This window comes from Molossus molossus, unplaced genomic scaffold, assembly GCF_014108415.1.
Source record: "Molossus molossus isolate mMolMol1 unplaced genomic scaffold, mMolMol1.p scaffold_m16_p_9, whole genome shotgun sequence".
NCBI classification, from domain to species: Eukaryota; Metazoa; Chordata; class Mammalia; order Chiroptera; family Molossidae; genus Molossus; species Molossus molossus.
The window spans coordinates 100,545,288-100,571,769 of NW_023425403.1; the positions used below are offsets into that span (position 1 = coordinate 100,545,288).

Here is a 26,482-nt window from a genome sequence, read left to right on the forward strand (position 1 = left end):
TGAGATTTTTTTTTTAATCTTTATTGTTGAATGTAAAATGTATTACAGATGTTCCACATTTTTCCCCCACTGAACCCCTCCTCCCCACTCCTGCCCCCTCCCGCCTTTTCCCACACTATTGTCTGTGTCCATTGGTTATGCATATAAGTTCTTTGGTTTGTAGATTTCATTGTTGATAGATATGTATTCATTGCCATTTTGTTTGTTCATATATTTTATCTTTTTCTTCAAAAAGACCCTTCATCAATTCATATAATAATGGTTTGGTGGTGACTAGCTACCTTTCTCTTGCTGCTTTTAAGATTCTCTCTTTGTCTTGAAGCTTTTGCATTTTGATGATGATGTGTCTTGGTGTGGGCCTCTTGGGGTTCATCTTGTTTGGGACTCTCTGTGCTTCCTGGACTTGTATGTCTGTTTCCTTCACCAAGTTAGGAAAGTTTTCTGCCATTATTGTTTCAAACAGGTTTTCAATTTCTTGTTCTCACTTTTCTCCTTCTGGCACCCTTAAGATGCGAATGTTGGCACGCTTGAAGTTGTCCCAGAAGTTCCTTACACTATCCTCATTTTTTTTGGATTCTTTTTTCTTTTTGCTGTTCTGATTGGGTGTTTTTTGCTTCCTTATATTCCAAATCGATGGTTTGCTTCTTGGATTAACATACTCTACTATTGAAACTGTGTAAATTATTCTTTATTTCAGCTAATGCCTCCTTCAATTCTGACTGTGCATGCATAATTTCTGACTGGTCCTTTTTTAAGCTCTTGAGGCCCTCACCAAGTTCACTGAGCATCCTTATAAGCAGTGTTTTGAACTCAGCATCTCCATTTCACTTAGTTCTTTTCTTGGGGTTTTGTTCTGTTCTTCATTTGGGACCTGTTTCTTTGTCTCCTCATTTCGGCTGCCTCCCTGTGTTTGTTTCTGTGTATTACTTAACGAGCGGTATGGGGCTAGCTGAGACCAGATGCTGCTCATTTGAAAGAATTTAGGAAAAACCTGAATCAGGATCCAAGACAGGCCAATCCTATGTTTAAGCTAGTGGCAAAAGCTTGGGTGGGCCTGAAAATTGGGTGAGGCGGGGCGGGGCTACCAGTGTGAGCCAGGTTGCTGGAGTCCCAGGTTGCTGCCCCAGGGAAGGGCTCACCAAAGGAACAAAGGCCTGTGACAGCACGTTTGTCCCAGAGAAAGCCCCCTCTCCAGTGCCAAACAGCTCAGTTCTTCCCTGTATGTCTCTGGCGCCCCTCGAGCTGCTTCCCCTCCAAGCTTAGAGGGAGAGAGTCCGATAAGTTTGCACACGGGCCCTTTAACGAGCTGCCTGGGGCTCCAGCTGCTTCAGCTTCCCTGAGCCTCAGTTCCTGCTGGTTTTTCCAGCCAGAAGTTATGGGGATTCTCTTCCTGGCACTGGAACCCTGAGTGGGGCACCTGGTGTGGGACAGGGACCCCTCAGTCTTCAGGAAGGACCTTCCCAGCCGAGGTGTCCTCCTGATTTTTATCCGCCACAATGGGTGTGGGACCAGCCCTTCTTGCCCCCGGCCCTTGCCCCTCCGCCCCTCCGCCCCTCCACCACTCCTACCAGTCTGGATGTGGCTACTGCTTTAATTCTGTAATTGTAGGACTTCCATTCAGCTTGATTTCAGGCGGTTTTGAATGATGGTTGATCTGTAGTTTAGTTGTAACTTTGATGTGGTTGTGGGAGGACGTGATACTGCGTTTACCTACGCCGCCATCTTGACCGGAAGTCCGAGATGTTTCTAATTATTCTAATGATTTTCTATTCTATTAAATTCTGTAATAATCTCCCCATATCCTCACCAATTAATAAGATAAAATTCATTAATTTTTAAAAAACTTGCAAACTTATAATAACATTTATTTGAATTGTTGAAGGTAAACAATTTTAATAACTTCATTATATAAATATACATCTAGACATAAGTGCAAATGATAAGATATTTAACTTTTCACGCTTATCCAACTCATTTTTCTCCTTAAGTGAATAAAATGTTTCATCTTATAGTAAGTAATTCACCTATAAATTTCTATGCTATGTTGTCAATGACCACAACCAATGAATGATATAGTTTAAAAAAAGGGTTACAAGAGAACTATTATCATCATTAGTTCAATTATACTCAATTATACACCTCCATTAGTACTATGGCTCACAACTGATGCTATTTGAACTCATAATTGAGAGGAAATGTAATTGAAGAACACTGAGGTCGAGTGTTTTTGTCAAGTCAAGTAGAAAAAATGTTAACAGATGGCATATTGGAATATTTAATCAGATAACCAAAAGATGTAAGGATGTTTAATTATTATTAAACAAAAAAATTTTTTTTCATTGCTTTTTAGAGAGAGAGAGGAAGGGAGAGGAGAGATAGAAACACTGATGAAAGAGAAAAAAACATGGATTGGCTGCCTCCTGCATGCCCCCCACTGGAGATTTAGCCCACAATTGGGCATGTGCTTTGACTGGGAATAGAACCAGGACCACTTAGTGCATGGGTTGATGCTCAACCACTAAGCCACAATGGCCGAGCAGGATGTTTAATTTTAAAAGAACGTGAATTTTACTCTGGGCCCAATGCTACAATATGGCCAATAAAATATTACTGCGTCTATACTAAGTATCCCAGAAGCTTTTTGGGTACTTGAAGTAGACAGGTTATGTCAGAACAATGGTGTAGGCACTGGTATCAGGAGTGGACAATGACATGGAGGAAGAATTTCCAGAATTCTCAGGAGAGCCATATATTGTTATCTAGGCTATAATTCACTAAATGAAATAAAATAAAATGTAGGGCATGTATGTATACGCAAAATACATTTCCATTTTTCTGTCACTTACTTTGTCCTTGCTATAGTATCGATGGACAAAAAAAAAAAAAAAGCTACAGTCCTTTACAAAGGAATACAGTATAGTGGAGAGAAATCCAAATAATTATAAAATAATTGTAATAAAGTAGAGGAATGCCATAAAAGATATATAAACAAAGTGTCATATCAATTTTAAAGCTTAAGAGACTTCAGCAGAGAAGGCTTCGTAGAAGAAATTAATCTATAAACTAAGACTTGCAGTTTGAGTAAAACAGAGATGATAAAAGGGCAAAGGTCTATGAGTCCATGAGAAAAGCAGGTGCAAAGAAAGCTAAAGAATATAGCCCATTCAGAGAACATAAAGTAATGAGTCAGTCTTTACAGTAGACTGGGGATGAAGGATAGAGAATGATATTCCACACAGCAAGGCTGGCTCTGAGAAAGCTAAAGGGGTGATGTGGACTTCTCAGGGTTCCTTATTCTAGGAATGGGGAGTGCACATAGTATTCTATAGTCAATCTGTCATTAAATGCAGTTTAAGGTAGTGTTAGTGTTTCATATATTTGTTCTCAAAAACTGCCCTAGAAAACAGGAACCACTAATAGTTTTTTGAATCCCTCTCTGAACCAAAAAGTCACTTCAATTTTTATAATTTTTTCCTATTTTTTAACATTAACAGACACTGCATCTAAGTAATCTTTTATTTCATTTAGGATTATCTGAACCAAGTCTGCCTTAATAGTAACATGAGGGGAACATATTTTTACAATATGATGTGACTTTGCCTTATAGAACAGATTTTCCCTAAAAAGCTATGGAGTCAATATACATCAGCAGATTACCTTTTAAAAGAAAACATTCATTTCCTATGAAATCTGAAAAGGAATGGAGCAGTATAACAGGAAAAAAGTTATGACTCACCTTCCACACTCTCAGTTCTTCCAGCTTTATTTATATCTTCAAATCCCTGTATAGATACTAGATCTTTATCCATTCTTTCTTTATCTAAAGATACAGAATCTCGGGAAGTGATTTCCAGATCTCTTTCATGTTCATTCTCCAGTTTTGCTTCACTGCGTTTTACAGACTCCATTAGAGAACTTTCAAAAGTTCTGTCTCTATCTCTGTCCCTGTCCCTTTCCATGGAATCAGAAATTAGTCTCTCTCTTTCCCTGTCCAAGTCTCTCCTTTTGTCTCGTTCTCTCTCTCGTTCCCGTAATCTATCTCGGTCCCTGTTCCGTGACCAATCTTTCTCAGCATCTCGATCCCAATCTCTCTGCCTTGTATCTCTCCTTTCTCTTTCCCGCTCTCTATCATGCTCATACCTATCACGTTCTTGAAGCCTATCTCTGCTATCAAATGACCCAGATCTTGAATGAACTTGTCGATCCGACTCAGGAGAACTTCTTCTTGAACTATGGCTTCTTGAATCCTGGCGATCTAAAATAAATATATACAAAGAGTTAATGTGATAAAATAGATATAAAATGCTTCATTTTAGGGTCCTTTAAAGCTTATGCTTTATCTTTTTCTATATTTATTGCCACTATCCAAAGAACTCATTTAAGGAAAAACTGATCTCTCAAAGTGCTAATTAAAATATGTAAAACACATGTTTCTTCATCTATTTCCACTATAACCACAAAATATCTTCAAAGAAATAAGTACTTAAAGGCTAAGCATCATTAGAACCGATCACTTCATTATTTTATTTTCTGTGGTCAAAAGAGAATGCATTAGCTGTTGGAAGAACAGATAGGTTAAAATTTTAGGCATGAAAAGGGAGTTGAATACATAAATCCTTTCACTAAGATATACTACTAAAATCTTGCTATTAAGCAGACTGAAAACACTCAGTGTACCTTTTATTATAATGTTGGTATTAATGTGGTAACAGGTAACATTTTGGAGGGATAATGGTTAAACTTCTATTTTAAGCTCCCTAAAATTTAGGGCAGCATATAAAATAACCAATTTACCATTTACTTTCAAATTATAATTTATATAAAATACGCTAACTAGGAAACACCAGCTAGATTATAATTCAATTTTATTACCTGAAGAAGTACTTCGACTGGGTTCCCCACGCTTTAACTGATCAATTCTTGATTTTCTCTCTCCTGAGACTTCCAAGCTTTTTGTTTTTTCTCTATCTCTGGAGCCACTATGTAGTACTCTCTTTCGACCACTTTGGTCATCTCCACTTCGATGGGCAGAATCATTGGATGGGGAACGCAGACGACCAGATGTATGACTACGATTACTCCGATTGCTCCCAAGGCTGCTACTCCTCTTTTGATCCACTGGCTTGCGATGTGATGCATCTTCTATAGTAACATGAGGTGCCTCTACTTTTTCCGCTCGTGTTTTATGGCATTTTCTATGAGAGTCTTCACTGGTATTGGTGGGGTTGACAGAAGTGGAAGTAGTGGTGGCACATGGGCTGAAGGTGCTGACAGCAGCAGCAGCAGTGGCAAGAGCAGCAGAAGCAGTCATGGTAGGAGCTGCTGCCACAGGAGGAGGAGGCGGGGGAAGGGAAGATGGAGAAGGAGTCCTTCTAGGAGCAGCAGCTGAAGCAGCACGCTCTGTTTCGGTCGCCTCTGCACGGTCAGGCACATCCTCATCAGACCAGTCACTAAACGCTGTATCTTCTTTTCTCTGAGGATCTTCTACACTCAAATCCTTATCATTGGACATTTCAACCAAGTCCTCTTTGGTTGTTATTGGGGGAGTCCGGGGACCTCTTTTCTTCTTACTCGGCTGGGCTCCTTCTTCATCAGAAATATCAGAATCACCTCTGGATCTCTTATATTTTTTTTCAACACTTTTCTTCTTCTGTCCTTTTTTTGGTGAAAATACTTGACCATCATCAGATGTTGTCTCTGTGTTACCCCTCTCTATTCCAACATCATCCTCTTTCTTTTTCCTAATAGGTTTCTTTTGAATTTTTGTTTTTTTCTTGTTTTCATCATGAGTTCCATCAGATATATCACGGTCTTCAGATGGGTGGTGTCCTATCATGTCTTGTGCTCGAATTCTTGAACTTTCCGTGATTTCTGTCTGTTCTCTCTGCTTATCTACAGAAGAAACTTTCTCTTTGAGCTCTTGCTCTTCATAGCGCCTTGAACTCTCTTTTCGTTCTGGTTTACGATCTTCCTCTTTCCATCTACCCTGCCTGTCTTCTGGAAAGTGTGATGGACTGAGAGAATGAGATTCTTGAGGTCGTACAACCTGGCTCAAGAGTCTGTATCTTTCATCTACACAAAAAGAAAAAAGTAATCACACTTTCACCACATTAACAAACTTTCATGTTACATGTAAATAATAATAAAAAAAATCTTTTATTTTCATTTTAAAACATGAAAAACTGCAATTTTACTAAAAATAAAAAATATGGCTTTTCTGCAAATGGTAGAAAATGACAGTAACATTATGATGAAATGACTGTATTTCTAACACATACTTTACTCACACAGAAGACATTCAGAGGAAGCAGAGTAAGAAAAAGATTAAATCTGAATTCATCACTTCCTACTAATGTCAAAGAATGGTCTCATGGTTACAAATTAAGATGAATCTAGAGACACAGAAAACAGATTCTGCTTACTTTTATCATCTCCACTGTTGTAGTTGTCACTGTCAGGAGAATGTTCTCGCCGGCGCTTAGGTGACTGACGAGGGCTAGGACTCCCCTCATTTCTATAGCGCTTCCTAAATTGGACAGAGGAATGTAATTTATAACATTCTAGGAGATGAAAAGATTTATTTACTGTTTTTTAACTACTAATTCCTCACTATATTAGAATATATAATTGTAGGACAGCAATATTGTCTATATCATACAAAGGGTATTTAGCATCTTTAATAAAATGAAGACCTTCATTTGTTAAGACTTAGAATTGTGAACTTAAAATACACAGCAACATATTTTCCTTTCTTCATTATACATGTGGAATTACTCTCCTGAAAATCACTATATATAAATACCGTAAGGTAGAAACATATAGAAGAGGAATCAATATATTCATGAACCCTCTACTAAAATTTAACTCATTAATTTTACATTTTTATGCCTCATGTTGGGAAACCAAATGAAAAAAATACTGGCTTTAGAGTCAAAAGATGAGTTCAACTTATAGCCATGTTAGTTATTATGCAACCTTAGTTATGTTCCTTGAAGTCACTGAATTTTAGCTTTCTCATCTGAAAAAGAGGGGAAAAAACAAGGGTCCATACCATAAAATTATAATGAGGAATAAATTAGTTATGTCATAAGCCCAATGCCAGACATGTGTAAAAATTAGGTCCTTTTCTCTTCTTAGAACTAAAACACTTGTTTGGTGACAAATTAATAAAAGCATTCATATGTTCATTAAACTTCTTGTCCTTTCATTGAACTTTAAATGAGCAGTGATTTATATCTCTGGGTACTTAAGTTATTCTGGTATTCTCCTATATATTCATTAAATTTTGACCAATTAATTTTTATTAACATTTTTTTGTTAATAAATACTATGTTCAAAAGCTGAGACATATTACAGCAGTTATTTCCTTGACAGCTCATTTTTATAAATGAGCAATCAGGTGGAGAAGAAGGAGGCATCAGATGCAGTATGACAATCCTCAAAGCCAAGCTTGGGCAATTCATTATCTGAAGCGCCTCCTATCTTCAGGCAGTATACTTCCCATTCTTTGAACCTAGGTTGGCCCAGTGACTTACTATGACAAGAGAAAGTCATGAAAGTGACACCGTGTAAGTTTGGAGAGTTACGACTCAAGAGGCCTTACAGCTTCTGCTTTTGCCTGCTTGGTATGTACCTACCATCATATGTGAAAGTAGAGTTGGCCAGGCATGTGAGTGAGGCCGTTTGAGGTCATTCAGACCCAAATGAACTGCCACACTGACGGTAGAAAGATGACTGATCCCAAGTGAGACCAGCAGAAATGCTCTGTTTAGCCCAGCCAATAGCCAAAATTGCTAATCCATAGAATCATGAACAAAAAAATTGTTTTACACTAACTTCTGGGGTAGTTTGATTCACAGCAAGAGATAATTGATAAACCAGAATAAAGTAAAAATTTAAAATATACAAAAAAGAAACTTTAATTTCAAAGCAGTATCTACAGAAACAAAATTAAAGTAAAATAAATACTATGGCAGTTCTGCACACCTTCTACATAACCATGGTTTAAAAAGTGCTGGATAATGTCAACTACTGAGATGACAATACAACTGATGAAGACATCAAGATATTAATCTCACGTAAGTAGTTACTGAGGTCCTTACTAATGCTTGGATTGTCTAGCCACAACAAAATAAGAAATTTTTGCTATTGTAAGCCAAGAACAGAAGCATGGAAAAATTTTAATCAAAGTACAAGACTCCATATTAGATAAAAATAGATTTCAGAATTTTAATATTAGAAGAGAGCTAGAGAGGTCAGAAGACATAAGAAAAATAATAGGTATTGTGTGCCTACATGTGTTAAAGGTAGTATATGAATTTTATGTTAATGTAAAATTTCTTTTAAAAATGAGGGTGAACTACAGAAAATCTTGGCTGCAGATTGAAGTGAAGGAAGGACCAAATGGAAGAGGCCTTCACTTCAGTGCTATGTTGTTTGTCCATAACCATAATCGATAATAGTCATGATGCAAAAGGCCTAAAGCAGGGAGTCTATCTTTTATCATGAGGCAAATGTGCTAGAGGTAGGACCAAAGAAATTGTATATATATAAAATTTTCCACAGTTTATTTTAGCAAATGTAACCATACTATTTTCCAAGTTAGTATTTTTTTACAAAGCAATTAATTCCAACAAGTTTGGTTTTGTGCCTGTAATACCTCAAAAACAACCAATCAGGGTCCACAGTTCTTATGGCCACAGTGATGGCCTTGACTCCCTTGTTGACGCCTCCACTAATGAAGGACTCAACATAGAGGGCTGCTAAGCTGACAGGCATAACCATGGTGCTGTCTTAACCATCACTGGGAGAAAACCTTTCTAAGATTGGAACCAGCACAGAAGAAAACAGTGGAAGAATGGAAGTACACCATTCCTGATGCTTTGTTTGAGAATGTAGATATACCAGAACAAAAATGAGAGGTAACCCTAGACTCCCCAGACACTTGAGCAAATAAATTCTTTTTGGTTAAACGGGAAGGGGATGCCCTCAGGTATATTTATGAAATTAATAAGAACACATTTTGTCCCTAATTAACTCTATACTCTATAGCCCAAGACTGGATACCTCCCTATATCTCACCTTCTTGTAGCCATGCAGTGGTTACAGAAATTCCTTCAGTTCTAAGACATTGTGAATGTTTTAGTAGCCTGGGGGTAGCGAACTTCAGATTTTTAGTATGCAACACTCATGAAGAATTATTAGGAAGAGCATAGGCAATATCTCTTGGTAAATAGTCAACTCCATATAAAATGGATGTGATGGGATACAAGTTTGATGATTTTATCACTTTTTTTTTAAATTTCCTGTTAAAAACAAGTCTATAGCAGGTGAATAAGCCAATGTGTCATTAAAAATGTAATTTAAATAAGGATAATTATGTATATCCCCTGAATACAGAAGTAGAAAAATAAAAAGACTATTAATTTTTCCAGATAATTAAAACACATTTAAACACCAAATTATGTAATAAAATTGAAATACAGAAATTTGTGCAGAGGAAAAAAATAACAAGACATTAAGAGCACACTAAAAAGCATTACACTTTTTATATTCTTTACTGAAATATGACTTAAAAAACTGATTCATAATTACTCTTACTTTGATTTTCTCTCATCATGTCCATCTCTTAGATTCCTGTCTTCTCGGACATCTTCTCGCTTTTCTCTGCGGTCCTCTCGTCCTTTGTCTTTGTCTTCCCAATCCCTTTGACGCTCCCGTTCTTTATCCCTTTCTCTTGCTCTTTCTCGTTCCCGCTCTCTCTCTCTCTCCCTCTCCCGTTCTCGCTCTCTCTCCCTCTCCCTTTCTTCTCTCTCTCGCTCCCGTTCTTTTTCCCTATCTCGCTCCCTCTCTCTTTCTCTCTCTCGATCATGGTCACGATCTCTTTCTCTTTCACGGTCTCTCTCTTTTTCTCTTTCTCTTTCCCTCTCCCGTTCCCTAGCCCGCTCTCTTTCTAGTTCCCTTTCCTTTTCTCTTTCTCGGTCCCGCTCACGTTCCCGCTCTCTCTCCCGTTCTCTGTCTCGTTCTCGTTCCCGATCTCTTTCTCTAGCCCTTTCATCTCTTCTATCATCCACTCTGTCTACTCTTCGTTCCTCTCTTCTTTCATCACGCTCAAGCTCGTCATTCCTTCCCTGATGTCGAATTGGTGAGCTTGGTCTTTGATCTACAATGAAAACCAAGTTTTGTCAGTGATTAATTGACAGATAACTTATTGGTTAGACAGTATGGCAAATCTTAAATTTTATCTGTGTATAGGGTCACAGTGGCAATAAATATAAAGCAGGTACCATCTTTACTTTTAATTTAATCATCCCTAGATGTTTAAAAATATTTTTTCTTAAAGGTAACTTTTATTTTCCCTCTAACTAACATGTTTTCTGCTCCCCATCAATCCCCCACCCACCTCCCACTGATCCACCTTTGATCGTTCTCTGCATGCTCCCTACCCTACCTCCAGCCCACTGCTCCAACCCCACTTTCTGCCATCTCTACCCTTCACCTCTGATCTTCTCTGTCCCCCCAGCAGGACCTGAGAACACTGGTGGCAAAGGATAGGGGCAGCAGGAGGTGTAGAACAAAGGAGCTGAAGGAAAAAAAAAATTTCCCTCGTAAGTCACACCTCTAACTTCAGGCAAAAATATATACACATAAAAGTGCAGCTATTAAGTGAGGAAAATATAGTGGAACAAAACAAATATTTGTCGCTGCAATATCACTTTATCATAATCTAAAATATTAAGGGTACTGACGCTTAGCAATCGTGAAATAATCAACTGTAAAAAGTGTTTCATATTAGTGATATATTTACAATTGATAACTACTAATAAATTAAAAGTTTTATTTAATCATATAACTGATTACTCAGATGAAGAGCTATTTTCTTAAAATATGAACTGATAACCTCATCACATTATATATATGTATGTGTACATATATGTGTGTGTGTGTGTGTGTGTGTGTGTTAAAACACAAACCATATAAACACAGAGAAAATTAATGCATGATGCCCACATGCCCAGTTGAGTGGGACATTAGTCTAGGATAAAAAAATGTATAATAAAATGGCATGGCACTTTTCCATGAAGCTAGCCATTTTTAAATTTATTTTTTATTAATCCTCACCCAAGAATAAGACATTTTTCCATTGATTTTTAGAGAGTGGAAGGAAGAGAGGAAGGGAAGAGAGAGAGAGAGAGAAAGGGAGGAAGAGAGAGAAAGACATTGATTACTTGCCTCCCACACGACCCTGATTGGGGCCAAGGATTAAACCTGCAACCCGGGTACATGCTCTTGACCTGAATCGAACCAACAACCCTTCAGTCTGCAGGTTGATGCTCTAACTGCTAAGCTAAACCAGCCAGGGCAAAATAGCCATTTTTGAAAGTAGTTCATTGTAGTAGGATCTATGTTATTGCGATGCTTCTACTTTCATATTATATAATAATATTTATCAGTTAATTATAAAGGTCATACTATAATATGGTCAACAGATTTGTAAGCGGCATATCTAACATCAACTTATTAACCAGAATAATTTTAGGATATTTCTAGGGAAGGGTTCAATATAGTAATTTGAATTTCCTTTCTTACCACAGATGAAAGACAAGAATTATCCCTATTTACTCATTAGAAATTGTAGACTGATACAAAAGTTCATAAATTTTCAACGCTAAAACAAAACAAAACCTCGCCCTGCCCCCTTCCTCCTTTTCTTCTTAAAAACACAGAAATTATGGTTCAGAAGTTTGTTTGCCAAAGTCATAGAGATGATAAACACATTAGGACAGTCAGCTGTCTTAAACCCTTTTTCACTTTTATGGAAACCCGCTTAAATTTAAAATGGTTTTATTGTACCATAGTTTTGATTCCTGGAATGCTAAGATTATCTGAATTCCTGGTTTGGGGGGTCACACTGTCACTATGATTACAAAATGTTGAAACAAATTTAATACTGCAACTTACATAATAAGGAAATATACTATTTTACTCACTCTATTTTGACATATACCAAGTTTATTTTCCCAATCAAAAGGACAATGTTCCTTACTTCAAAGAAAATGGAAAAAATATAAGACTACTTTAATGTCTAAAACTCTCTTCTATATCTTTTCCCCAAAATATGTTCTTTGAAGATGTGCTTCTTGCCATGTATCTCTTTATCTTAACGACTAACATACCCATTCATGAGATCTGGAAATCTCTGAACCCCATCATACTCAAGTACCATCAATTTCACTCTCAATATATTTATTCTATTTCCTCTCTCCATTCCTAGAGTTAGTATTATTAACTCAGACTTTGATAAGCTCTTCTTAGATGTCTATGTCATCAACAGTCTAATTGGTTGGTATCCTTGGTCTTCAGTCTTTCCCCAGACTCTTGTACTTTCTTGATGAAAACTCTATTCTTCCAGCTGCTTAAAAGCAGTTATTTTATAAGTAGTGAAAAGGCAATCAAATTCAAAATTTTTAGCCTGCCTTATAGGCCTGACAACCTAGCCTATCAACTCTTATCAATCCTTTTTCCTAGCTTCATTTCCTTTTCCACCAAATATAGCATACCTCTACCCAACCTCATACTTCTTTATTACTTCAAAACATGTTTCCTTTAGTCTTTCTCTCTGCACATGGTGTACTCTCTCCCTGAAAAGTGTTTCTTCCATCGTTCCTTTTGGCAAACTCTTACTATCCTTCAGACCCTAATTCCGATGTCCCCTATTTAGAAAGCTTTCTTAGGTTTCCTCAGAATTCTGTTTGCTCCTTTGTCTTCTCATAGAACTTTATAAACTAGTTGCATTTGTCACACTTCGATTGTATTTTTGTACCCTGATTATCCTGTAAAGAACCAAAGGGAAGATTTAAATCACTGAGCACAGAACAAGGTGCCTGCGCACATCTCTAACGTCAACCTCCCTTAATCTCCCTACTGTCACCATACTCTAGTCACTCTGGTCTTCTTTCAAACTCTAGGATAGTAGTTCTCAACCTTCCTAATGCTGCGTCCCTTTAATACAGTTCCTCATGTTGTGGTGACCCCCAACCATAAAATTATTTTCGTTACTACTTCATAACTGTAATTTAGCTACTGTTATGTCTTAGGCGACCCCTGGGAAAGGGTTGTTCGACCCCCGAAGGGGTCATGACCCACAGGTTGAGAACCATGCTGTAGGACATATTAAGCTTTGCCATCTCAGGAAATTGACATATACTCTTTCCTCTGAACAGAATTTTATCCTCAATCTGCTCAATGCTAACTTCTTTTATATTTATGCCTCTGCATAATTATTTCCTCAAAAATTTTCATAAACACTCTAGATAAAAAAAGATCTGTTTCCTACCCTTTATTTCTCTTTGAGTCCCTTGTTTGTTTCCTTGATAGCAATGAATCAATGTTTCACTGGGGGGAGGGAGTGTTACCTTCACTTCTATTAAATTCTACAAGCACAAGGGCTATTGTACTCTAAGAACCTAGCAAGGTGCATGGGGACTCAGTAAACATTTGTAGAATATCATTAACCTAAAAATATATATTTCTAGCTCAGTCATATAAATTATATTTGTTGAAATAGTCATAGTAAAGTAGAATAGAAAAAGAACAGGTCTTTCAGACAGAGATCTAAGTTTGAATTCCAGCTCTGGAACTCACTTCTCTATAATATTGGAAAAATTACTACCCTTCCCTTAGGTCCAAATCTCCTAATTTATAAAACATGAATTTTATACCTACACTCAGAGGATATTACAAAGATAAAAGGATTTTTAAAATATATATATTTTCTGTGACAATATTGTAAAGGATATTAAGTCAGAGAATATATATAAAGCCACTATCAAAGTTCTTGGTAACTTAATGCATGTGGGGTTGAACTAAATATAAAACTGATACCAAATGCTACTACTAAATCCAGGAATGGCATGAGAAAAACCTGACCAAGGATATGAAACTAGAAGAAAAATAAAAGGAAAAATATAAAGAAAGCACTACCAGAACACAGTGTTAAAGAGAGTAAAGAGAGGAGAATCAGTGTTAGGAAATAAATAATTTCAGATATAAACAAGAATATATAAACTCCAGCCTCATCTGTAACTAAAAAATAATACACATTTTTAACCCAAATATTAACAAACTCAATCCAACCAGCTCTGATCTCATCTATGTCTCTTTTCTCTCTCATCTATACTTCCCCAAAGTACACTGTGCCTTAGAGACTTCATTCATTCTCCTCTCAGTACTTCCCATATCAATATACAATATTGCCTCTTTGATTCAGCTCATTGTGAAGCATCAATATTCAATTCCCTACTCCATCAAGTTTTGTACTATATTAGTTTCAGCATTATAGCAAACTTTATTTTAAACCTTGTAAGCCAAGGTTAGCAAGATCTTCATAAAATCTTAAATGTTTAAGGCCCTGATATGTACAGGCAACAAAAGCTTGTTAAAGAAAGTACTTATTACCCTTCTTAAATGCCTTCTAGTAATTTTGCTTCAAACTTTATTCAAGAGATCATCTAATAGAGTAACAGAAAATGTTTAGTTTAAGATATATAAGAATCTAAAATTAGCTAAAGCTAGCATTACATATTCTCAGGAAGAAACATGAATAAAATGTTTCTTCAGAAAACCCCAGCCATGTAATTATCATTATTTTTCTTGTTCCTCTTCAGCATTTCTTTCAAAACTCTGTTTATCACAGCTAGGGAGTGAATGGCCAGGATATTCAGATGAGAAAGTTTAAGTATCTCCTGACTCAGAAATGCCTGGAATAATACCTATATCTACATTTTTAAAAAGGGTCGTGAGCTATTTGGTTAAGGCGAGAGACATACAACAGGGCACCTCAGTTCTTGCAGTATGCAAGTACCTACTCTGTTGCCAAACAGGTAATGGTAGCTAGCTATTTACATACTCTTCCCTAAACTTAGTAATAAACAAGAAAGATTATATGAGTAAATAAAAGTTTCAAATGTGTCAACAAGCAAAAGTCTTAAAAGACATCTTATATTAAAAAATAAATTGATAACTGTTTTTTAAAAAAACAATTCTCCCAATCAATGTTTGGTCACTATTTAATAATATTCCATTTGACAAACCTCTTTCTCTGTTGTCACGACGGTCTCTCTCTCCATGTCTTCTCTCAAAAGAGGAATCCCTTGTTTGATCTCTGTTGTCTCTTTCGGGATATCTGTCTCTTTCAGGATAGCTACTTCGAGTTTCCCAGCTTTCATGATAGTTGCTACTGCTACTGTGACTATCAATTTGAGAAGCTCTTGTGCCTCGGCTTCCTAAAAAGGATATTCAAACAAGTGTTTACATATATACTCTTTATTCAGCAAGTTTCATTAGTCACAAACTTTCCTACCAAAAAAACGTACAGATTGATCAGAACACCTAAGTTGTCTACCGAATCACTTGGGTAAGATAAGTCTCAGTTATTCCCATCTATAAAAAAACATCATATAATGGAATCATAAAGGAAGACACATTTCAATTAACCCAAAACACAACAAAATAAAAAGTAAAAACTATTGATTCATATCTGGTTCCCAGAAATATCATGAAATAATGAAAAATATAGATATATATTATTGCTTCAATTATAGTTTATTGGAATGAAAAACATTCCAATAAGGAACCAAGACACTTTGTTGACATTAAGTGGTACCGGAAAATTTATATTAAAAAATGTAGGCCTTCCTTATTTGTAATACCCCAAACTGGAAAGAACCCAAATGACTTTCAATGAGTGAGTGGTTAACAAACTGGTGGTACACCAACACCATGGAATACTACAACAAGGAATACACTATTGATAAATGAACCTCAAGGAAATTATGCTGAGTGAAAAGGCCAACTCCAACAGCATATATACAGCATGAATCCATTTATGTAACACTTGTTAAATAACAATTATAAGATACAGGACATGCTAGTGGTTACCAGGGGTTAGGGACAGAGGAAGGGATTTAGGTTATAAAGGGGTAACACAGGGAGTCTTGTTATAGTATAGTTGAGTATCTTGATTGTGGTGATGCTAATACAAGACTACACAGCCACTAAGGAAAATAGTACAGAGGTTACTAAAACAATTAAAAATATAATTATCATATGATCCAGCAATCCTGCTGCTGGGTATACATCCAAAGGAACTAAAATCAGGATCTGGAAGAGATATCTGCACTCCCCTGTTCATTACAGCATTATTCACAAATCAAGAAATGGAAGAAACCTAAATGGCCACTGATAGATGAATGGGTAAAGCAACTGGGGTATATACATATAATGGAATATTATTCAGCCTTAAATAAGCGACAACTGGAATGAACCTGGTGGACAAATTCACTGGTGACAACATGAATGAACCTGGTGAACATTACATTTACTTAGTAAGATAGCCAGACGTAGAAGGACAAATACCACATTATACCATTTAATGTGAAATCTAAAACAGTCAAAGTCATAGAAGCAGTAAGCAGAATGGTAACTGCCAAGAGCTGGAGGGAGAGGGAACCAGGGAAGTATTAGTCAAAGGGTACAAAGTTTCAGTTATGTAAGATGAATCAGTCCTAGATATCTACTGTACGGAATAATGCCTATAGTTAGTAATAATGCATCAGAAACTAAAAATGTGATAAGAGGGTAGATCTTATGTTAAGTATTCTCATTAAACACATACACAAATAATAATAATAAAAAAAAGAGAGCAGGATAAAATATTTTTGCGGTGTTTCTGGTACAGATTATGGTGTATACTGATTTCCAAACTCATCAAGTTGTATGTATACATTAAATGTGTCTAGCTTTTTGTATGTCAATCATACACCAATAAAGTGGTATTTTAAAAAAATTTTTTTTTCTTTATATCGGAAAGAGAGAAACACTGATGAGAGAGAACATCGACTGGCTGCTTTCTGCATGCCTCCCACTGGGGATCATGCCCACAACCTGGGCATATGCCCAGATGAGGAATTGAACCAGTGACCTCTTGGTGCATGGGTCGATTCTTAACCGCTGAGCCATACTGGCGGGGTATCAATAAAATGGTTTTTAAAAAAAGTGAATGGAGACACACACACACACACACCTTACACATAAAAGGCTTTGAGGCCTGAAAGAATTATAACATAATTCTAAATACTGTAACAGGGGCCCTGCTGGTGTGGCTCAGTGGCTGAGCGTTGATTCATGCACCAAGAGTTTGCCAGTTCAATTCCCAGTCAGGGCACATGCCCAGATTGTGAGCCAAATCCACAGTGGAGGGCATGCAGGAGGCGGCCAATTGATGTTCTCTCTCATTGATGTTTCTCTCTCTCTCTCTCCCTTCCTCTCTCTCAAAAATCAATAAAGAAAAAAAAAATACTGTAAGAGGGTAGTTTAATGACCAAAATATTTGTAAAGAATATTTTAATAATTAAAGATCAGAAAGAAGAAATTTAAAACATTTTTTAACAGGTTAGACAAAACGAACTTCTGGTAAAGATGGCGGTATAGGTAAACGCGGTATCTCGTCCTCCCACAACCACATCAAAGTTACAACTAAACTACAGAACAATCATCATTCAAAACCGCCTGAAATCAAGCTGAATGGAAGTCCTACAACTACGGAATTAAAGCAGCCGCCACATCCAGACTGGTAGGAGGGGCGGAGGGGCGGAGGGGCGGAGGGGCGAGGGCCGGTGGCAAGAAGGGCTGGTCCCACACCCAAGTGTGGCAGATAAAAATCAGGAGGATACCTCGGCTGGGAAGGTCCTTCCTGAGGACTGAGGTGTCCCCGTCCCACACCAGGTGCCCCGCTCAGGGTTCCAGTGCCAGGAAGAGAAGTCCCCATAACTTCTGGCTGGAAAAACCAGCGGGAACTGAGGCTCAGGGAAGCTGAAGCGGCTGGAGCCCCAGGCAGCTCTCCTTAAAGGGCCCGCGTGCAAACTTTTAGGACTTTCTCCCTCTAAGCTTGGAGGGGAAGCAGCTGGAGGGGCGCCAGAGACATACAGGGAAGAACTGAGCTGTTTGGCACTGGAGCGAGGGCTGGAGAGGGGGCTTCCTCGGGGACAAATGTGCTGTCACAGGCCTTTGTTCCTTTGGTGAGCCCTTCCCTGGGGCGGCAGACAGAAGCTATATCTGGGACTCCAGCAACCTAGCTCACACTGGTAGCCCCGCCCTGGTAACTCCCTGAAGCCACGCCCCGCCCCACCCAATTTTCAGGCCCACCCAAGCTGTTGCCACTTGCTTAAACATAGGATTGGCCTGTCTTGGATCCTGCTTCAGGTTTTTCCTAAATTCTTTCAAATGAGCAGCATCCGGTCTCAGCAAGCCCCATACCTCTCGTTAAGTAATACACTGAAACAAACACAGGGAGGTAGCCAAAATGAGGAGACAAAGAAACAGGTCCCAAATGAAAGAACAGAACAAAACCCCCAAAAAAGAACTAAGCGAAATGGAGATAAGCAACCTAACAGATGCTGAGTTCAAAATAGTGCTTATAAGGATGCTCAACGAACTTGGTGAGGGCCTCAAGAGCTTAAAAAAGGACCAGTCAGAAATTATGCATGCACAGTCAGAATTGAAGGAGGCATTAACTGAAATAAAGAGTAATTTACACAGCTTCAATAATAGAGTACATAAATCCAAGGAGCAAACCATCGATTTGGAATATAAGGAAGCAAAAAATGCCCAATCAGAACAGCAAAAAGAAAAAAGAATCCAAAAAAAATGAGGATAGTTAAGGAACTTCTGGGACAACTTCAAGCATGCCAACATTCGCATCTTGGGGGTGCCAGAAGGAGAAGAGAGAGAACAAGAAATCGAAAACCTGTTTGAAACAATAATGGCAGAAAACTTTCCTAACTTGGTGAAGGAAACAGACATACAAGTCCAGGAAGCACAGAGAGTCCCAGCCAAGATGAACCACAAGAGGTCCACACCAAGACACATCATCATCAAAATGCAAAAGGTTCAAGACAAAGAGAGAATCTTAAAAGCCGCAAGAGAAAGGCAGCTAGTTACCTAAAGGGAGTTCCCATAAGGCTGTCAGCTGTTTTCACAAAAGAAACTTTGCAGGTCAGAAGGGAGTGGCAAGAAATATTCACAGTGATGAAAAACAAGAACCTACAACCAAGATTACTCTGTCCTGCAAAGCTGTCATTTAGAATCGATGGCCATATAAAGAGTTTCCCAGACAAGAACAAGTTAAAGGAGTTCATCACCACCAAACCATTATTGTATGAAATGTTGAAGGGTCTTTTTGAAGAAAAAGATGAAATATATGAACAAACAAAATGGCAGTGAATACATATCTATCAACAATGGAATATACAGACAAAATGAACAGGCAGAACAGAAACATTCTCATAGATACAGAGAACATTTTGTTGGTTGCCAGTTGGGAGAATGGGTGAAAAAGGTGAAGAGATTAAGAAGTACAAATGCATTGCTAAAATACCAACGACATATTTCATAGAACTAGAATAAATACTTCAAAAGTTCATATGGAACCAAAAAAGACCCCGAATAGCCACAGCAATCTTGAAAAAGAAGAACAAAGTAGGTGGGATCACAAGACCAGATATCAGGTTATACTACAAAGCGACTGTAACCAAAACAGCCTGGTACTGGCACAAGAACAGGCTTATAGACCAGTGGAACAGAACTGAAAACCCAGAAATGGACCCAAGGCAATACGCTCAATTAATATTTGACAAAGGTGGCAAGAGCATACAGTGGAGTAAAGACAGCCTCTTTAATAAATGGTGTTGGGAAAACTGGACAGCTACATGCAAAAAAATGAAACCAGACCATCAACTTACACCATACACAAAAATAAACTCAAAATGGATAAAAGACTTAAATGTGACCCGTGAATCCATAAAAATTCTAGAAGAAAATATAGGCAACAAAATTTTGGACATCATACGGAGCAGAATTTTCACTGATACATCACCTAAGGCAACAGAAATAAAGGAGAAAATGAACACATGGGACTACATCAAACTAAAAAGCTTCTGCACAGCAAAAGAAACAATCATCAAAATGGAAAGGCAACCCACTGTATGGGAGAACATCATTGCCAATGATGTATCAGATAAGGGGTTAATTTCCAATATATATAGAGTGCTCATACAGAACTCCACAAAAGGAAGACAAAGAACCCAATTAAAAAAATGGGCAGAGGAGCTGAATAGACACCTCTCCAAACAGGACATACAAATGGCCAAGAGACATATGAAGAAATGCTCAACATCACTAATGATCAGAGAGATGCAAATTAAAACAACAATGAGGTATCACCTCACACCTGTCAGAATGGCCGCCATCAACAAATCATCAAACAACAAGTGTTGGCGAGGGTGTGGAGAAAAGGGGACTCTAATACACTGCTGGTGGGAATGCAGACTGGTGCAGCCGCTATGGAAAACAATATGGTGCTACCTCAAAAAATTAAAAATTGACCTTCCATTTGACCCAGTGATCCCACTGCTGGGAATATACCCTAAGAAGCCTGAAACACCAATCAGGAAGAATATATGTACCCCCATGTTCATAGCAGCACTATTTACAATAGCTAAGATCTGGAAACAGCCCAAGTGTCCACCAGTAGACGAATGGATAAAAAAGCTGTGGTACATATACACAATGGAGTACTATGCAGCGGTAAGAAAGATCTCTTATCCTTTGAGGAGGGACCTGGAAAGTATTATCCTAAGTGAAAGAAGCCAAGCAGAAAAAGACAAATACCACATGATCTCACTTATATACGGAATATAATGAACATAACAGTCTGAGGAATACAGTAGACCCAGACACATGGAAGTAGGGCACAGACTGACATCCCTCAGAAGAGGGGATGGGGGGTGGGGGGTGGGAAGAGATAAACCACAGAACTTATATGCATGTGTGCATGACCAATGGACATGGACAACTAAGCCGGGGACAGGGTGGAGGGGGGGTGGGGTGGGGGGTTCCAATGGGGTAAAAAGGTAAAATATCTGTAACAAAAAAATAAATAAAAATTCATAAAAAAAAAAAAAATGCACTGCTAGACTGACAAACCTCAAGGGAAAGGGGTTGGGGGGGGGGGGAATAAACCAAAAACTTATATGCATAACCAATGGACACAGACAATAGTGTGGGGAAAGGCGGGAGGGGGTCGGGAATGGGGAGGAGGGGGGTCAATGGGGGAAAAATGTGGAACATCTAAAATACATTTTACATCCAACAATAAAGATTAAAAAAAAAAAAAAAAAGGTTAGACAAAACATCTAAGGAATGAACAGGTTAAATGTCAGATTATATGGTGCTAGGAGAAAATAAGTAAAAAAAGGTATGTCTGAGGATACGATCCAGAGAGTGGAAGACAGATAAAAAGATGAAAAATTTGAGAGTTAAGAATCAAAAAAGATACAATGAAACATTCAAAATATATCTAACATATATCTAACTATATACTGTTTAGAACCATTTAAAAAAAAAGATACAGAAAGCTTGAAAGGATGAAAAAAGATATATTAATTAAACAAACACTAACCAAAACAAATCTGTGGAGTGACATCAGAGGAATGGTGGCATGAGAGGTTTCCTTGGTCTATCCCACTGAAGTTACAATTTGAACAGCTATAACTTAACAAAGGATTGATTCCCTGCTCAACACACAAATATGTGTGAGAGCTCCATCCATTGAAACATCTAAAGGCAGGCGAGCAGGTGAGAGGGGAAAGGGAGAGGAGTGAGACGGGTGTCAAAGACACAGCCAGGGGCTCACTGTGGTTATTGAGAGAGAAGCATCAGGTTGCTGCCTGCACTCCCTATACAGCCCAGAAGAGCAGAGACACAATGAGGTGAGTGTTCTTGCTGGAGTGATTGGTATATGCTGTGGGTGAACCCAGTGAGCTGGACAGAGATGGAGTATAGAGATGGGCTGTGGTTGGTGAGCAGCTGCCACTTCCAAGCAGAGAAACAAAGCCAATAAGCCTGGCCACCTCTCCTCACTGTCTCAGAGCTTGCCTCCTCAAATTCTCCCAGAACTAGCAGCGGGCCCCAGAAGAAGCTGTAGTAGTGAGTGTTGGACTAGGGAGCACATAGCTGCAGCTCTGAGAACTGTAAAGACAGAAGCATTTTTCCCTGAGTGGCAGGTGCACCCTACAGCTAATCCCAGTGGCAGGAGTGGAGATACAGAGGTGAGGCAGCTGAGGTCTGGCAGCCACCATTAGTGGGAGAATAAACCCACAAAAGCACCAAATGGCCTCTCCCAGCTCACCCTGTCCCCACCCATTATAGCTGGACTGCTAACAGTATCTGTTTGCAGGGACAGCACTGGGATTTCACCAGCTTTGAAACCCATTGCCACCACATTCCCCCACAGGGATCAGGCCCTGAGACTGAGCAGACTTAGTCACAGAGGAGATGCTCACCTCCCCAGGTAATACAGGCATTTTTTTTTACCACTCCACAGAGATCAGAGAAGCCAGAGCAGTGCAAGAGAAACTAAAAAACATTTGTGCTTCAGTGTCACCTACTGGTAAACAAAACATTTCTTATCAACCTACTAGAGAAGTGCCACTATTTAAAGAAAAATGCAGACTTCATTCTTACAGATGCCTAGACAGAGAAGTAATTAATCAAATATGAATAACCAAGGTAACAAAAGTACAAAAAGAAAATTAAAAATCTCCAGAATATAAACTTAAAGACATGAAAAATTGTGATTTAAATGACACAGAATTTAAGATTATAGTTCTGAAAAAACTCATTGAGATACAAGAATACAAAGACAGGCATTTTAACAAACCCAGATATAAAACCAATGAACAAAACAAGTACTTTACCAAAGAGACTGAAACTTTAAAAAAAGAATCAAATAGAAATTTTGGAGATGAAGAACTCAAAACTGACACCATCAATTTTGAAAGCTCACCATTTAATCCTTCTTTAATATATAAATTATTAGAAATTATTTCCTTTTGACTCCCCCCCCCCCCCCTTCAGAGCAATTTTCTTAGTGTTTCACATTAGTCAAGATTTTAGGCATGATATAATTCAGACTGGGTGTCTAGGTCAGGCCCACTAATATTTTGCTGCTTTAGCTCACAATTCCTATTCAGATTTTATAGGAAAGATCACAAATTCAATTAATTAAAAATTACTTTGAAAAACAATGACAATGAATGTAGAAATAATATATTTAGAAAAGAAATCTTAGGAAATTTAAATTTCTTAATTAAATTTCTATATAAACATACAAGATACAGTTAACTGACAAGCAAAAAATCTTACCCTTTTCAGATAACTCTGGACCTCTCCCCCTACTTCTGCCCATCCGGTCATTCCTAATTTCACTTCGAGACTCATTTCTGGAATCATTCCTTAATTCAGTACGAGAACTTTCTTCTCTCATATGGTTTCTGCCATAACTTCGGGATTCTTCCTGATATGTATCCTCCTTTCTATGAGCATCTCGACTGTCACGGTCCCTATAGTCATGGGCATCACGAGTTGACCTAGAATCTCTGGGATCACGGCTCTCCTTGTTATCTCTGCTATAATCTCTCATCTCCCTAGCATCCCGAATGTCTCTGGAGTCTCTTAGTTCCCTTCGGTCTCTAGTATCTCTGGCATCTCTTCGATCCCGAACATCTCGAGGTTCTCTGTCTTCTCTGTGGTCTCGGGAAGAGCTCTGATCCTGTTCATATTCTCGTTCTTCTCTTGTGTCCTTTTCTCTATCCCTTTTGCCTCTAGTCTCTGTAATGCAGTTTTGGAAATTAAAAAAAAAATAATAATAATTATATATATATATACACACACATTTACTGTGGAGCTTTAACAATTTATTACAATGTTCTTTGCAGGAGAAAATAAAAGGAGAAAATATGGTCAAATAAGAAATTTAAATCCACCCAAAAGCTAAAATTTCAAAGGTAATTTTTACTAACACTTAAATAATTGTTTTTATTGAATAAACTCTAAAATCTTCCCCTGCCCCAATTTACCCATACTTATATCTTAAACAATTAAAACAAGTAAGTTGTCCTCATATAATTGATGGCTTACTTTTTGGAAACCACTTTGAGATACAGAGGCACACAGTGATTTTAATCACCTCTACCAAATATTAGGCCAGACCACTTCAAATGGAGTTAAGCATCTTAGAGTGGCCTATAGTTAGTAAGCTGTCTGGCAAAGAGATACTGTTACTCTCTTTTCTTGGGCTATTTAATGGAATCACACTCCTGTCTCCAAAGCTTTCTCTACTTAAAGCATTTTGTAAGATTTCATAGAAAAATAAATAAGTAATTTTAGTTATTAAAAAGCTGGAACAAATCTCACTGACCAATCCAAACTTGCAACTGTATAAATGAAGAAATAGAGAGTCAGAACTTAAATGGCTTTGTTAACCCTATACCTCATGGGAATTTGCAAAGATTAGAAACTCTTCTTTATACATGCCTAGAATAGACACAGATTGATTACAGCATAAATCTAATGTGAAGTCAAAGAATTAACAAGAGAACCTCAAAGAACAAAGACTGCTTTTTAAAAAATCAGATTCCTTTGTAAGTTGCTCTTACACTCTGGTACTGTTATTTTAGACTCTGTAGCAATTTTATGCCAAAGACATTATAAATTTACCTCCTTTTCACTTTGTCGCCAGTGGCTAGGTCCATAGGCTTTTTCAAGCGCCCAAACACCAAGTATCCACAAATCCTCCAGATTCTCACATCAATAACTTATCTGCCCTGCCAATTACTTTGTCCATATGCCTATATCATAAATGCCATTTAAGGACAGAAGTACTAGGCAAGGATTTGATATGTCTCCATCCCTTCTTGTAAACATTTACTACTTCTAGTTCTCCTCCAATACCAACTGTGCCTAAAAATATGTTCACTTAATTCTTTTTCTCATGATGCTCCTATCTGACTTTACAAATACATCTAATTACTATATTTGTTCTTTACCACCCTCCCTATTCTTCCATTAAAATTATTATTTCAGAAAATGACATCTAAATAGAGAGGAAAAAGTATCTGCTATATCTCTTGTGGAAGGTTAAAAAAATACCCTCATTACAAAGAACCTAAACACATATGGATTCTTCCTGTAACATAAGCCACTCTTACCACAAAAAAAGCAATCCTAAAAACACTCAACTGCATACTATTCCTCTTCATTAGTGTGTTTAATAATTATGTTTTGAAATAACAATTTTCATTCAGTAAGTAGTCACTAAATGAACAGTATATTTCTGATCAATTCTAGTTGTTAAATACAGTATTAAAATTAATAGATAAGTATAAGAGAATTTTCCCAACTAATCAATGTTCTATGAATAATGATGTGCTGATATGGTTCCAAAATCATGGACACAGGGACAATTCTATAAAATAGGGGCTCTCTCTGGTCCCTACCTATGCATCCATCATTTCTTTTTTGAAATAATAAAAAAAAAAAACTTGATTAATTATTGCTTGCACTGTTGATACAAAGAAAATAACTAAATTCAACATGTTTCATGGGAGACTGCTATATTACATTCATAGACAGGCTTTTAAAATGCACATTAATCAGAAATGTTGTTGCAAGTAAGCAAGTGTTTCCTGAGTACTCATTTTGATAAAAAACTAACTCAGGCTCTGGCTGGTTTGGCTCAGCGGTTAGAGCATAGGCTTGTGAACCAAAGGGTTGTAGATTCCATCCCTGGCCTCAGGTTCGGGTCATGCGGGAGGCAACAAATCGATGTGTCTCTCTCACATTGATATGTCTCTCTCTCTCTTTCTCTCACCCTTCCTTCCTCCCTCCCTTCCACTCTATCTAAAAATCAATGGAAAAATATCCTCAGGTGAGGATTAACAAAAATAACAACAAAAAGACGAACTCAGGAAAAGTTAGGGGATAAAACTTGTCAAGGTAAATAAACAAGGACTTCAAAGCTTAGACAAGAAAAAAAATAGCGATATTAAATGAATGATATTAGACTGTATTGTGAGGTAATAATAGCATCTTAGCTTGAACAGGATATAGCAAATCCAAAGTTAAATGAATTCTTAGGGATCTAGAAAGGAAACTGCTTTGCTTACTTTACTTCTTTCTTGAGTTGTACCTGGAAAACTATCACTTGGTTTGCACTGACCCTTTGAATATTACCCCAGTTCTCACCTCTTTATCAAAACACTTCTGATGCTTTCAAACTCTGCCCTCTGGTTTGCTGCTTTTCATTCCTTTACCTCTTTGGTTTTTTTAAAGAATTCACAAAGCAATTAGGAGGTTACAATAAAAATAAGATGGCCAAAAATTTCTAGAACTTGCGAGTACTCAAGTAAAACATCTTAAAGAAAGCACCAACTTTGTATACATATAGATGCCTACTTGTACACATTCTAACAGCTTACATTCCCATGTCATTAAGCACCTGCCCTCAAAACTGCTCCTCTGTGTATTACAGAAGACTTAATATAACACAGTTCTCATTTATCCCTTATTATAACAATAAATTTGA

At 37.6% G+C, this 26,482-nt stretch overlaps 1 protein-coding gene across 6 annotated transcripts in view; it reads right to left on the minus strand.

Moving 5' to 3' along the window:
* The window catches only part of ZC3H13 (zinc finger CCCH-type containing 13), a 105,326-nt gene that overhangs the window by 15,136 nt on the left and 63,708 nt on the right, over nt 1-26,482 (minus strand). For all 6 annotated transcript variants that reach the window (XM_036249682.1, XM_036249681.1, XM_036249679.1 and 3 more), the window contains 6 exons: nt 23,263-23,727; nt 15,093-15,284; nt 9,601-10,162; nt 6,423-6,526; nt 4,873-6,072; nt 3,737-4,255 (listed from right to left, as the gene is read on the minus strand). In XM_036249682.1, coding sequence (XP_036105575.1) covers nt 3,737-4,255; nt 4,873-6,072; nt 6,423-6,526; nt 9,601-10,162; nt 15,093-15,284; nt 23,263-23,727 — 3,042 coding nt within the window. The remainder of the gene's footprint in view (nt 1-3,736; nt 4,256-4,872; nt 6,073-6,422; nt 6,527-9,600; nt 10,163-15,092; nt 15,285-23,262; nt 23,728-26,482) is intronic.